The following is a 15360-nucleotide window of genomic DNA, read 5'->3' on the forward strand; positions in this document are numbered from 1 at the left end:
AAGGCAGATGCCTAACAACTGAGCCCCCAGGTGCCCCTGAAATAATTTAGGCATATTTTTAACACCAGGTTTCGTTCAATAGCAAGAGGGTCCCTTGCAATTCTGCTGGATAACCATAGTCACAGTTTAGCAAGTCTAGGGACCAGGAGAGGTGACCAAGACAGAGTTAATCCTCAGGGACAAGGCCAGAGCCCACTTATTAGACTTGGATCCAAGCTCAGGGCAGCAAAGGGCATTTATCCCAATAGTTGCTGTCCAAGAACATGGAATAGGAGCTGTTGGCATCCTGTTGCCTCCAGTCATGGTAGACACTGGGGCCCTGGGCTGAGCTCTGTCTTTGGGTGAGCAAGTGACTCTGGAGATGGAGGACAGCGGCCCTATAGACCTTCCCCTGACACTGTAAGGTAATACGGAATGCCAAATACTGCCAGCAACCTGCCCATCCATTAGGACTGGCCTTAGCAGTGTTGAAGGTTGCTAGGAAGAAATGACTGGGGTTGGGACTCCTCAGCTCTCGCAGAGATTTGCCCTGTCAGTGAGCGTGTGAGAGTGATATTCAGTCCTCATCACGTCCAAGTCACAAAGATCGCCATGGGCATCTCAGGACTGAATCTGAGATGCCCTCGGAAATATTTCCTTAGTCAATATGATTATAAAGCCAAAAGTGGCTGTCAGATTGGGCAAGGAGACAAAGCTAGTCTCCCAGGTCTGATGTGGGCATGTCCTCCTTAGTATCACCCCAGCAACCTGAGGAGGCGTTCAGGGTCCTTCTCTTCCCATCACTCAAACTGTTTTCTCCCAGCATGAAATAACTTCCTTCCCGGTAGAGAAGAGACCACCCCCCCCCCCCCCGACCCCACTCTGGCCCAGGCACAGCTGGTTGATTTGTTCCAGAAGGAGGTGGTGAAGCAAGCAGCGTATGGTTGGGGATTGCTCCCTGAACCCACATAGCACCTCCTGCTGGTGACTGACCCCAAGGCTTACCGTGGAGGCTTTCATTCATTAACTAGTTCCTTTCTTTTTGACTTCGAAGTTTCAGGAGCTTCGCTATAGGGAAGATCACTTTTGCAGGAAAAAAAATGGTCCAGTTTTCTACTTTTCCTGATTTTCTTTTGAAAGGAACATTAAGCAACTTCAGGATGTTAGGAAAGCCCTAAGATCATGGAGAGGGGGCTTGCCTGATCAACTTTATCTGGGTACGGGCACCTGGGTGGCTCAGTCCTTAAGCATCTGCCTTTGGCTGGGGTCGTGATCCCAGGGTCCTGGGATCGAGCCCCACATTGGGCTCCCTGCTTCGCGGGAAGCCTGCTTCTCCCTCTCCCACTCCCCCTGCTTGTGTGCTCTCTCTCTGTCAAAATAAATAAATACAATCTTAAAAAAAAACCCCAAACACAACTTTATCTGAGTAAAAGATCTAGTGAGTGTTAAGAGTTGCTCCCAGGGCCCTCATCGCCTCAAAAGCCCGCCACTGGCTTGGAGAAAGTTTCCCACTGAAAAAGATAAGACAACCCCCTCACAGCAGCAGAGATTTTACCCCTTTGCTTTTTCCATAGAAATTGCAGAATTTGTCTGGAGGCCACTGGGACTGAGTCAGTAACTGAGATTAGAGCTGTTTTCCACAGCCCTTTCTTAGGCAGGTGGGGCTTTGGGACAGATTAGCGAAGGTGTTGTGGAGAGCTTGTGGCTGCCTCCCGTGGGCCCACGGGAACCCTGTGGAGGTGAGGCAAACCAGGGAGACATTTGCGACTGACATTAGAGCAGGAGTCCCACCGTCCTTCACTTCAATGCAGAAAAGTAACAAGAAAAAGCTTTTGCTGGATAATTTTCATTTCAACTATTCACGCAATTTTCCCGGATCTTGAGCATTCTTTGCTCTCAGCGTGACCTTCTGCCCTTCAATTTTAGACGTGCTTAGGAAGCAAAATGAAACCCCTGCATGGGGACTGGAGGATTCTCTGTACCTCTGGAGCCAGGTGAGTTTAGAGAGGGAGGCGGCAGCTGAAGTTCCCAGTTATGCCAAGAGAGCCCGTGCTCTAAAAGGAGAAGCAGATAATGTATTTCCAAAACACAAGTCATACCTCTGTGTGACAGTGAAAAGAGAGGGGCTGAGAGAAGAGCTTCCCTCAGCCAGGCAGGCTACAGAATCTGTGGGACTCAGGGCAAAAAGAAAGTGCGAGCCCCTTGGTCAAAACACAGGAAAAAAATTCTGTTAAAGGTACATATAAAGCCAGACACAAAAGGACAAATAGCAGGCAGCTGGGTGGCTCAGTCGGTTAAGCGTCTGCCTTCGGCTCAGGTCATGATCTCCGGGTCCTGGGATCGAGCCCCGCATCGGGCTCACGTGCTCTCTCTTGCTCGCTCGCAAAAATAAATAAAATCTTAAAAAAAAAAAAAAAAAAGGACAAACAGTGATTCCACTTATATAGGGTCCTGAAAATAGTCAAATTCATAGAAAGCGAAAGTAGAAGGGTGGTTGCCAGGGGCTGGGAGGTTGGGGGATGGGAGGTATCGTTTAATGGGTAGAGTTTCAGTTTGGGAAGATGAAAAAATTCTGGAGATGGATAGTGGGAATGTTTGCACAACGATTTGAAGGTACTTAATGACACTGAACTTTACACTCAAAAATGGTTAAAATGGTAAATTTTATGTTATATATATTTTACAACCCCCCCCCCCCACATACACAGACAGGAATACATGAGTTTTTTCCTTCTTTCGAGGTCTCTCTCTCGACTTGTCTTGGTGTTATTTTATTTGCTATCTAATATTGTTCTAAGCAAAGAAAAATTAATCTCAAATTTTTAGCATGAATTTTGCCCTTTATATTGTGCAATGCTAGTTTTTTTTTTAGGATTTTATTTATGTATTTGACAGAGAGAGCGAGGGGCGGGAGGGAGAGAGCACAAGCAGGGGGAGCGGCAGGCAGAGGGAGAGAGAGAAGCAGGCTCCCCGCAGAGCAGGGAGCCCGATGCGGAACTCGATCCCAGGACCCTGGGACCATGACTTGAGCTGAAGGCGAATGCTCAACCGACTACGAGCCACACAGGGGCCCCAAGTGCAATGCTAGTTTTAAATTAAAATATCATAGTATTTAACTTGTATTTGAAATCACTGAAATTACACAATTCAAATTTTGTGGCTCCCAGAGTGTATGTACCTCATGCTGGCTAGAAGAGACAAATGCAAGCCAGGCTCAGGAAAGGTGGAAGGAGGAAGCAAAGATGGCCCGGGCTCAGAGCCCGTAGAAAGAGTCAGCCAGGGCCTGGGACTTCACAGATGCCTGAGGAGGGTACATCTTGGGCCTGACAGCTGCCGGGTCCCCCTTCCCACAGGCCTACCCCTCCAGCCCACAACAAACAGGCTGCTCCCAGGTATCGTCAAAATTCAGAACTGGGAAGCACTCAGTACAGGGGTGAGCTTCTTGGCTGCGGTCAGCGGCCCACCTCAAGCACTGTGGTGCTGCCAGCCGGGGGTGGGCATGGCCACCGCCTCGCCGGACTCCACGGGGTGCATGCGCCCGACACCGACCTGCCAAAAGCAGAGGGCATGGTGGCAGGGGAGGGGTTGGGGAGAGAACGGGAGGTCAGGTAGGGGAGTGACAGAGAACCCATCCAGGGAGGCCGCAGAGGTTGACGCTGGGTCCCATTGCTCCATGAGACCTCACAGGACACAAACTCAAAGGTAAAACTATTAAGAATTCCAAGACCGGGCGCCTGGGTGGCTCAGTTGGTTAAGCGACTGCCTTCGGCTCAGGTCATGATCCTGGAGTCCCGGGATCGAGTCCCGCATCGGGCTCCCTGCCTGGCGGGGAGTCTGCTTCTCCCTCTGACCCTCCCCACTCTCATGTGCTCTCTCTCTCTCTCTCTCTCTCATTCTCTCTCTCAAATAAATAAATAAATAATCTTTAAAAAAAATTAAAAAAAAAAAAAAAAAGAATTCCAAGACCAAGATTTAATGCAACCACAGTGCATTAAATCGCAAGTGCAGGGTCTTGTTCAACTGCACTGGTCACATGTCCATGAGCCAGCCATGTTCCTCAAGCAAAAGAGAAGACGGGATTTGGCTGGAGTCTTCTTTGTAAGATCTCCTCATCCTTAAGAAAGCCTAAATCTAGAAAGTGCTTACGGCAGAGGGGGCTGAGGCAGCCTTTCTCCACTTCCCTGGGCTCGCTTTCCTCGCTTGCCAACAGACTTCAGCTGGGCCCTGTCCTTTTCGCCCTCTCCCTCCCTGCTCACTGTTGGGATCTGCCAACTGTTGTCTGGTCTACAGTCTTAACCGAGCTAGGAAATACTGGACCGAAGTTCCTAGAATCCATCCATTTCAGCGCTGAGTGCGTGGTTTCCCAAGTTACTTCTGTAGGCCCAGGGCTGCCATGCAGGACGACGGGCAGCACGGGAGACCCTCCAAAGCCGGTTGGCTCCTGCTGGCCTGGGGGCGTGGGGGCTGGGGCACAGGCCGCTGTCTGGCCCTCTGGGCAACTGCCACCTTTGGAGGGTTGAGGAAGCCACGCCTTTCTCTGACTCTGTTCCCTAAATTCTTACAACTGCAGACTGTGGGCAATATCCTTTGTCTTTGTAGTGGCCTCAAGTTGTGTCTGGGAGAGTGGGGGTTTTTCTTGGACTAAGTGTTGCCTTGAGCCTCGTCTGGATCACGTTGCAGAGTTATGCTCCATCCGGCTCTGTTTGTAAAGCGTACTCTTGTTTCAAGTGTCTTTGGGGAATTTTCAACTCTGGAGGGCCCCTCTCTGCATCCCACACTGGGAAGAAACCGCGCACCCGCTTTCCTAGCAACTCTCTGCCCATCAGCTGGTTTTCCCTTGGGCCCCGGAGGTCCTGTTCCCGGGAAGGCAGGCAGGCAGGGGACACACCAGCAGCATCCCTCTGCCCTCTTCTCTGGTGCTGGTAAGAAGGCATTTTCTCTTGAGCCGAGGGACAATCGGGCCGGCCTCCGAGCGGAGTCCAGCTCAGCCCCATCCAGTCTACCTGGCAAAGGGGCTGGGCTGAGGGAGAAAGCCTGTGATCTGAGCAAAGGCAGCTGTCAGGGGAGCAGGGAGGCTGACAGCCTGGGCTTGGTCCTGGGAAGCACAGCAGGCCTGGGTGGGCCCCGCAGAGGAGCCCCCGGGCAGTGGCCACGACCTTCACTGGGAGGCCAGAGCACCACCCTGTGATTTTGCAGATCCTCTTCTTCCTCTCTCTTCCCATGCCAGCCCTTTCTGAGCCTTAGCAGGCCTCAGCTGGGAGTTCTTCTGTGTGTGTTTAAATGTCTCAGTCAAGAGTGAAGACTGGATCTGTGTGTGACTAAGACCTTTTCTGATGTTAAGTATCTGTGAGGAGCTTTGAAGGGAAAGCAACCAGTCCCCTGCCCAACCCCCTTTTCAGATGACTAAGTCATGACCCTTTTTAACAAGACTTCAAAGAAACCTCATCAAAGATAACATTTATATTGAATAAAACAGTACAACAGTTTTCCCCTTTTTACTGTAAAGCTTGAAATGACACACGAGCGCCTCATTTCAGCTCTCTGGCAAACAAAGCATAGTGAACCACAGCGAAGGAGTGGTTATTGCAAGACAAACCTTCCCTCCCCCTCCCACCTTTTTTTTTTTTTTGGACCTTGGTGGACCCTAAGCTGAATTTCTGACATTAGGCATGGTTTTTCAAGGGCTCAGGTCATTAGGCAATCAGAAAACACCAGCTCATCTTGATCATCTCTGCCACAAATTGTCATCCGAGAAGGCACAGTCGCGGTGTGGTGGAATAGCTCGCGGGACGTGGGGCTCACAAAGTCTGGGTTTTGCCCTGTGTTTGCCCTGCCTCTGCACAGCCAGAGGCCCCGGGTGAGACATTTAACTTCTTAGGAAGCTGTTTCCCCTTGTATGAATGGGGATATTAAATCCCCTATATCTCACAAAACTGTTTTAAGTACGTAAAAATGTATGAAAAATACTTACTCTGTGCTTGATAAACAATATACTCTCGATATACGTGTGCTGGGTTGTAATCATTGGTGGTGTTTTCTGCAGCACTCCCCGCCCCCCATACCAATTTAATAAAACAAAGGTAAAGGTAACATTTTAAAAATTGCTGTATTCAAAATTAATAATAAACTTTAGGGTAAATAAGCTTTAAAACAAAAGTACATAAGCAAAAATAAATAATTTACACCGACCCACTAACCTAATTTTCAGAGTAAAGCCATTTTCAATTACAGCACTGTTATCCCGGGCTCCAGCCTGTGGTCAAACTTTGATAGTTCATTATTTTTAAAAAACAGTAACAAAAAATTGAACGCTAAGTAAAATCTTTAACAAAACCAAAGCACTGGATTTAACTTTTTAATTTTAAATAACCAAACTTTGTCATTTTATACATAATCCAATGTCATGGATCCAATTCAATATAATTAGCATCTCAGCTTGAAGAGGTGGTATTTTAACAGGGATGGAAAACTATAATGAATAGTCTTCAAACCGTGAGGTACAAATAAAAACATACAAGTATACAGTAGAACAAAAACTGCAGACACTCTATTAACTTGGGGAAATATTCGAAGGCTTTACATCCTTTATTATCCACGATGGCTTTTGGAATTGATTGTTTGAAGTATAGAACCTTTGCCGTTTTAGATACAGCCTTTATTTTATCTTTTCACAGTAAGTTAAAAATCCATCATAAGACTCCACTGATCTTGCATGTAGACGCTAGGAGTTTGCAAACTGATAAAAGAGTAACGTGAAAATTAACTGTATTGCCCTAATTTCATACATCCTTGTACACAATGAATCCGTTTGGGAATCTATTCCAAGGGTTATATACACAAAAGTGTCAAGAATAAACTGTTCTCCACTCTTGCATAAAAATGTGTACAATATGTCAGGAATGGAAACATTCTAATTTTCCTGGGCCCGGGCTCATGGATGTCTGCTGCCTGAAGATTTGAAAGGCTCCTTCTGATGTAGTGCCCCACTGTTTCGAGGATTAATCATCCAACCCTGGCGTTTCTCCTTGTTGGATCCTAGATGCTATTCTGATGGCTTCTTCCAGAGATGGCTGTTCTCCAAGCTGAAACAGGAATAAACACAAAGGCATACCAAAGAGAATACCAAAGAAATAGTATATGCCAGAAGTAAAATTTTTTTTAAGAGTTTTATTTATTTATTTGACAGAGAGAGAGAGAGAGCACAAGCAGGGGGAGCTGCAGGCAGACAGAGAGGGAGCAGCAGGCTCCCCGCTGGGCAGAGAGCCGGATGTGGGGCTCGATCCCAGGACCCTGGAATCATGGCCTGAGCTGAAGGCAGAGGCTTAACTGACTGAGCCACCCAGGTGCCCCCCAGAAGTAAAATTTCTCTCTGTAATTCTGACAGCTGGACTTAAGATACTACCGCTGATCCAATCATAAATGCATAAAAAAAATCCTTGCAGGAGTATAATATATTTTCTTTCTTTAGGATTTTGATAAACCTTCACTCGGGCAACAGACAAAAGATGCTCATCTTTTCCAATGGAGGCACTGAGAGAGCATCCTGAGCCATTAGCTTCCATGCCCATAAACTAAATTAAAACCAATGGTTGGCATTTTCCTAAATGTGTTCTCTTTTCCAAGTAAATACATGAAAAACAACTCTTCCCAAGGAAAAATAATCTGCACCTAGCATTCTAGACTCTCTGCTTCAATCCAGTGACTTCCCTGAGAATAGTCTTTTCTGTCTTCTGATGTTCCCCCAACATAAAACACAGCTGTGCAGGGATTCTCAGGGGGACTAACTTAGGGTCTCTGTTTACACTAGGTTCATTTGCAAGGAATAGCTCTTAAGTGCTTTCTAGAATCCTACCTAATGAGACTTATTTTGAAAGTAAAGATGGCTGGCTGGGGGCATGCTGGGATGTTTACCAGAAGCTTTTCTTTTTCTTGCTATAAATTCCCCTAGGGGGACGTGGGTGACTCGGTCCTCAAGGGTCTGCCTTCGGCTCAGGTCATGATCCCGGGGTCCTGGGATCGAGCCCCGCGTCGGGCTCCCTGCTCGGCGGGTAGCCTGCTTCTCCCTCTCCCACTCCCCCTGCTTGTGTTCCCTCTCTTGCTGTGTCTCTCTCTGTCAAATGAATAAATAAAATCTATAAATAAATAAATAAATTCCCCTAAAACAAGCAAAGCCAATACAGAACAAAGTGCCAGTCTCTTTGAGTCCCCCGCGAACAGCAGTTGTCTTCAAGGAGCTAAGTGCCATCGATTATTCTGTGCGTGGCCTCCTGTGAAGGTTGTGAATGAAGGACAGCGCACAAGGCCGAGAGCCGTGAAGGAGTCCGGCCATCACCGCACTCACCTGAACTGCGATCTGGGTGCCGTTGGATGTGGCCACTAGGGTCAGAGGCCTGGTTTCTGTGGTTACTAAGTGATGGCTGTGCTGCTGGTGCCCCATGTCTGATGAGGCAGCATGGAATGCTGCCAGGTCCTGAGCCACAATTGCAACCTTCAACCAAAAGTACACACAAGGAAAGCTATGATTAAGTACATCAAACTCCACTGAATGCGAGGGACTGTCTTCGGATCTGAAAGGAGAAACTCCCTTTTGACCACAGACTTGTAGAAGCCTAGAGCTGGAGGAGAACTTATATATTGTCTATTCTAGACTCTTCTTCTTCTTTTACGATTTATTTATTTATTTTATATAGAGAGTGTGAGCAGGGGGAGGAGCAGAGGGAGAGGCAGAGAATCTCCAGCAGACTCCCCGCTGAGCGTGGAGCCCCACACAGGGCTCGATCCCACGACCCTGGGATCATGACATGAGCCGAAATCAAGAGTCGGACGTTCACCCGGACTGAGCCATGCAGGCGGCCCTGGACTCTTCTTTTTTACTTGAAGAAGCTGAGGCTCAGAAAGAAGGGACTTATCCAAGCTTAGTGAACCAATGACATAACAGGTTAGAGGACACCGGACAAGGGGATCTGCTACACCAGGCTCCACTAACCAGGGGAGACGTGACTGTGCCTATAGGTTCTATTACTCTAAGTGGCTGCTTGGAAGGTTACACATGTGGACTAATTCATATCTCAACAGCCTATTTACTCCTGAGTGGGGATAAATGGTAGGTAATATACTATTTTCTCCTATTTACCTGTTGCATTTAAAATTAGATTTCCATTTCAGTAGGAAAACTGAAAGGGCTGGGGATTGACTGGAGGGGGTCACAAAGGAACTTTCTGGGGTGACAGAAATGTTCTATATCTTGTTTGGGATGGTGGTTATATGGGTATACATATTTAACAACTCTCTGAATTGTAAGTTTAAGATCTGTACGTTTCATTGTATGTAAATTTTACCTCAATTAAGAAAAAACAGATTGTGAGCTGATATGAAAAACTGCGTTAGTGGTCAGACAAATGATAATAAAAACAGAATTCAACTTTTGCTTGTCAATTATGCAAATATAAAAAAAATCCTCAATACTAGCAAGAAGAGTACAGAAAAACACGGAAGCTTTTAGATCCACGGCATAATTGTTAAAACTTTTTGGATAACAATTTGGCAGTATGTAGCAAACAGCTTAAAATACTTTATACCGGGGCGCCTGGGTGGCTCAGTTGGTTAAGCGACTGCCTTCGGCTCGGGTCATGATCCCGGAGTCCTGGGATCGAGTCCCGCATCGGGCTCCCGGCTCAGCGGGGAGCCTGCTTCTCCTTCTGACCCTATCCCCTCTCATGCTGTTTCACTCTCTCTCTCTCTCTCAAATAAATAAAATCTTTAAAAAAAAAAATACTTTATACCGTTAATTCAATAATTCCATGTCTAGAATTTGTTCCTATGAATATAATCAGAAGCTTGTACAACAATTTATGTATGTGGAATGAGTAAGTTCCATTTGATGGATTACTTTACAAATGATAAAAATCCTTTTATAAGAACACTTAATTAAGGTATGAGAAAGTGCTCAGAATATAGTGTTAGATGATAAGCACAAAATTATAATCCTAACTCTACACACCACACATACATACACACACACAAAGTAAGTAGTCCTAAATGTTGAGACTAGTTATTTCAACATCAAAAGAGTATAGCAGGTTTTTAAAAAGATGTTATTTTTAAGTAATCTCTAAACCCAATGTGGGGCTCGAAATCACAACCTTGAGATTAAGAGTCACTGACTGAACCTGTCAGGCGCCCCGATTATAGCAGATTTTTAGTTTGAGTCTCTATTTTTAATTCTTTTGGATATATCGCTGCAAGCGGAATTATGGGATCATATGTAATTCTATGTTCAACTTCTTTTAAGTAGGCTCTATGCCCAACATGGGGCTTGAACTCATGACCCCAAGATCAAGAGTCACACACTCTACCAACTGAGCCAGCCAGGCGCCCCGCTATGTTCAACTTTTTTTGTTAAAGATTTTATTTATTTTAGAGAGAGATAGAAAGTGCGAGCAGGGGGAGGGGCAGAGGGAGAGGGAGAATTCCAAGCAGACTCTACGCCCAGCACAGAGCCCGACATGGGGCTCGATCTCACAACCCTGAGATCACAACCTGAACCAAAACCAAGAGTCAGACACTTAACCAACTGAGCCATTCAGGTGCCCCTATGTTCAACTTTTTGAGGAACTGCTATACTGTTTTCCACAGTACTTGCACCATTTTCCATTCCAATGAGCAATGCACCAGAGTTCCAATTTTTCTGCATCCTCGGCAACACTTGTTACTGTCTGTCTTTTGGATAATAGCCTAACCTCATGGGGGTGAAGTGGTATGTCAGTGTGGTTTTGATTTGTATCTCCCTGATGACTAATGATGTTGAACATCTTTTCACGTGCTATCTGGCCATCTCTAAATCTTGTTGGAGAAATGTCTATTCAAGTCCTTTGTTCTTGCTCAAACTGGGTTGCTTGGTTTTTTTTGTTGCTGAGTTATAGGAAGTTTTTATCTATTCTAAGCATTCATCCCTTATCACATATATAATTTGCAAATATTTCCTCTCATTATGTAGATTGTCTTTTCACTCTCCTGGTCCTGGCCTTTGAGGCACAAAGTTTTTAATTTAATTTTTTATTTTATTTTGTTTTTTTTTCTTTCCAAATTTTTAAATTCTAGTTAGTGAACAAAGTTTTTAATTTTGAACAAGTTTAATTTCTTTCTTTCTTTCATTGCCTCTGCTTTTGGTATCATACATAAGAAATAATTCCCTAATCTGGGTCATGAAGATTTTCATCTATATTTTCTTCTAAGCATTATACAGATTTAGCTCTTAAATTTAGGTCTTTAATACATTTTGAGTTAATTTTTATATATGGTATAAGGTAAAGGTCCAACTTCATTCCTTCTCATGTGGATATAGTTTTCCCAGCACCATTTGTTTAAAGGACCATCCTTTCCCACTGAATGGTCAAATTTTAATTGTTGAAATTTAACTGACTATATATGTGAGGGTTTGTTTTTAGACTTTCTATTCTATTACACTGGGAATATACATTACTTTCGTAATCTCAAATTAAAATAGATGGAGAGCACAGACTCTTCTTTATACACCTGCTAACTAGGCTTCCAGAGGCACCTGGAAAACGAGGTCTACGAAATCCAATTACCTTAACAACGAGAAAAAGGCCAGTGAAGGACCAATTGCTTTCTTCTCATGCATGTGAAGAACTAGGCAATTTAAGCATTACAGATAATTCACAGGTGGTGTCTGGACACCCCAAGTGGATAGCCAACATTTGCCCGATGGCCTACAGTTGCAGAAGAAGGAGCAATGGCAGCATCTGGTCCTCAAATGAAACCCCCACTCCTGTTGTAATATCCCTGGTTGCTGGAAGCTGCCTGGCTTCATTCCAGCCCTCAAAACGGTCTCTCCTGAAAATTTTCCTATACCCCAGGCTACAGATAAACTAAACTAAAAAAGAATGTTTGCCTTAGGGTCACTATCCTTCCAGACCTGCAACTGTAACTGGCATAAGGTGTATTTACCCAAGCTGTGCCATGCACCCATCCAGGGATCCTACAGCCACGGAAATGACTGGGACCACCCTGTAAGACAGCCTGAAAGCTAGAGGTTGGGTTTTGCTTTTGTTTCTGTTTTTGCATAGAGTATAATTAACAAACAATAAAACTCCACAAATCTTTAGGTGTTCTGTTGAGTTCTGACAGTTAGATACATCTGTGGAACCACCACCTAAAACAAAATAGAGAACAGTTCCTTCATGTTCCATCCCATCAGTTTCCTTCCCCCAGTCAAGCAGCATTTTCTGATTTCTATCACCATGGACTTGTTTTGTCTGTTCCTGGATTCCGTGTAAGTGAAATCATACAGTACATATTCTAGTGGAATTGCTTGGTCATGGGATATAAGAAACCACCAAACAGTTCTTCAAAGTGGTTATATCATTTTACACTCCCACTAGTGTGTACGAATGTTCTAGTTGCTTCATATCTTTACCAAATGTTGTTAGTCTTTTCTGTTTTAGTAATTTTCCTGTGTCTGAAATGGTGGTATCTCATTGTGATTTTAACTTGCCTTTGTTTAATAACTACAGATTTGAGCACTTTTTTATGTTATTGGCCATTCTTGTATCTTCTTTTGTGAGAGGTCTTTTCAAATGAGCAGTCAAATGATTTGCACATTTAAAAAAAATTGTATTTATTTTACTCATTTTTAATGGGCTATTTGTCTTTTTACTGTTGATTTGTAGAAGTTTGTTATATATTTTCAATACAAATCCAGTGTCAGATATATATAGTGTGAATATATTTTTCCCAGTCTGAGGCTTATCTAATCTTTTTCTTAATGGTGTCTTTTGGTGAGCAGAATTAATTTTCATGAAGTCCAATTTATCATTTTTTTTCTTTTACTGGTAGTGCATTTTTTATCCTAAGAAATCTTTACCCTAAGGTTACAAAAATACTCACTTTTCTTCCAGAAGCTTTATGATTCTGAATTTTGTATTTCAAGGTGTAAAGACTTCCAACTTTGTTCTTTTTTCAAGGTTGTTTTATTTATCATAGGTTCTTTCATTTTCATGTAAATTTTAAAATGAGATTATGTAGTATCTTCAAAAGAACCTGCTGGAATTTTGATTGTGATGGTATGGAATTTATAAATGAATTTATGAAGAATGTGAGCTACTAATTTTGACAGACTCTTTCATTGAACATGGTAAAGTAGCTGTAGTGAATCTCAACATTGCTTTCAGCATAGCACAAGAACAATTGTTAAAATGTATTAATATCATGTATTTTAAGGGAAATGAAAAATTAAAACTACAAAGAGATACATCAGATTGGCAAAAATTTAAAAGTTTGATACCACTATGTTGACTCTACAGAAGGGAAAGAGGAGGTCTCGAATGCTGCTGATGGTCACGTGGATGGGCACGGCCCTAGAAGGGAAGCTTGGCGCTACTTATCACAATTACAAATGCACTCTAGGATCTGCCTAGCAGACTGACTCTCACACGTGCAAAAGCACATGACCACAAGGTTACATGCTGTTTGAAACAGCAAAAGTCTTTAATTACGGTGTTCATACAGTGAAATATCATATAGTTGCTCTCTATATAATGAAACAGAAATATTTTTTAGATGTATAATTAAGTTAAAAAAAAAAAACAAGGTGAAGAACAGTATTGTTTACTACCATAAGAAAAAAAGGAAGGGGGGAAGATGACTATTTGTATTTGTTTGTATATGCTTCATGAATTGCTGGAAGATTACGCAAGAAACTAGTAACAATGGATTCTCTCTGCGGGGGGCAAGAACTAGGTTGATGGAGGCAGGGGTAGGAGGAAGACTTTTCACTGCATACCTGTATATACTTTTTGATTTCTGAACTACGTGAATATATTACATATTCAAAATCTTAAATAAAGAAAATTTCGCAAATGAACTATTCCTAACTATCTGATGATGATCATAGGAGGGGCTACCATTAATGGGCTTTATATTAAGTACTTTATATGCATTATCTCATTCAATCCTTTTGTCAACCTTATGGTGTGGATGCAACCATCACTGCTATTTTACAGAGGAGGAGAAACAGGCTCAGAGGGTTGTGTGGCTAATGCTATAAAGCTGGGATTCAGTCCAAAGTTTGTGTGCTTACCACCACCATATCACCCTGCGTATCTATGTAACGGTTATGATACTGGTATGTGTGCTGATTCATATAAAAAGAAAACAGCAATTACCTGCTGTCCTTCTGTGCCCTCTGCCGTAACCATAGCAACAGAGTGGGTTCCTCCTGAGGAGATGACCGCATCATGAGCCGGGACTGTGATGGGCGTGCCATCCTGCGTTACCATTGTGATGGTATTGCCAATGGCTTGCATGTCAGCCTGAGATATGTTGACCTGCAATACAACGCATTTTACAAATCAGTCTGTTTCTTGTTGTATTTGGCAATTTTTTTTAAAAATTTTTTTAAGTAATCTCTACACTCAACGTGCGGCTTGAACTCACAACCCCGAGATCAAGAGTCACATGTTCCACTGACTGAGCCCAACAGGCACCCCAAAACTGACTGTTTCTTAAACGCATTTCTTCCTCTCCATCTCTACTGCCAATTTAGACCCTTATTTTCCTCTCGTCTGACTTCCTGCAATACAACTTCTTTCTAGGTATCCAATCTAACCCTTACCTAAACCATCCTCTACCTTGACACTTTTTTTTTTTAAGACTTTATTTATTGAGAGAGAGAGAGTGAGCGAGAGAGAGCACAAGCAGGGTGAAGGGCAGAGGGAGAAGCAGATTCCCCGCAGAGCAGGGAGCCTGATGTCGGACTTAATCCCAGGACTCCAGGACCACGACCTGAGCCGACGGCAGATGCCTAACCAACTGAACCACCCAGCACCCTACCTTGACACCTTTTTATGCACCCAGCACCCATTATGCTCCCTGCTTACATCACCAGTGACCCCCCATCACTAGAGTTCAGACTTTTTACATGGCATTTGTGACCTTTCGCAATCTGGCTTTAACAGCTTCTCCAGACTCATCTTCTACTACTTCTAAACCAGCATCTGGCACTCCCAGCCACAACTAATCGTTCGCAGTTCCAGAATGTCATATTCTGTTATATCTTCGTGACTTTTCCCTTCCCTTCACTCTGCCTACCAAACTCATGAAAATTCTTCAAGATCCAACTAAATGGCCACTCTCCGTGGCTCAGTCGGTTAAGTGTCTGACTTCAGCTCAGGTTATGATCTCTGGGTCCTGGGATCAGCCCCACATTGGGCTCCCTGTTCCGCAGGGAGTCTGCTTCACCCTCTCCCTCTGCCCCTCCCCCACTCATGCTCTCTCTCAAATAAATAAATGGCCACTCTCTATAAGGGTTTCTAAGATTCCTTCAGGAAGAATCATTTACTCCTTCCTCCAGGCTGACAC

General features: G+C 44.0%; 1 protein-coding gene across 1 annotated transcript in view; it reads right to left on the bottom strand.

The window, feature by feature from the left end:
- Positions 1 to 6066: 6066 nt before the first annotated feature.
- Positions 6067 to 15360, bottom strand: part of ZNF143 (zinc finger protein 143) — a 52837-nt gene continuing 43543 nt past the window's right edge. The window contains exons 12-14 of the mRNA XM_081799292.1: positions 14166 to 14327; positions 8321 to 8467; positions 6067 to 7061 (exon numbers count right to left, since the gene is read on the bottom strand). Coding sequence (XP_081655418.1) covers positions 6978 to 7061; positions 8321 to 8467; positions 14166 to 14327 — 393 coding nt within the window. The 3' untranslated portion in view covers positions 6067 to 6977. The remainder of the gene's footprint in view (positions 7062 to 8320; positions 8468 to 14165; positions 14328 to 15360) is intronic.

Source organism: Leptonychotes weddellii, chromosome 11, assembly GCF_054177405.1.
Source record: "Leptonychotes weddellii isolate Sample4059 chromosome 11, ASM5417740v2, whole genome shotgun sequence".
Classification (NCBI taxonomy): domain Eukaryota; kingdom Metazoa; phylum Chordata; class Mammalia; order Carnivora; family Phocidae; genus Leptonychotes; species Leptonychotes weddellii.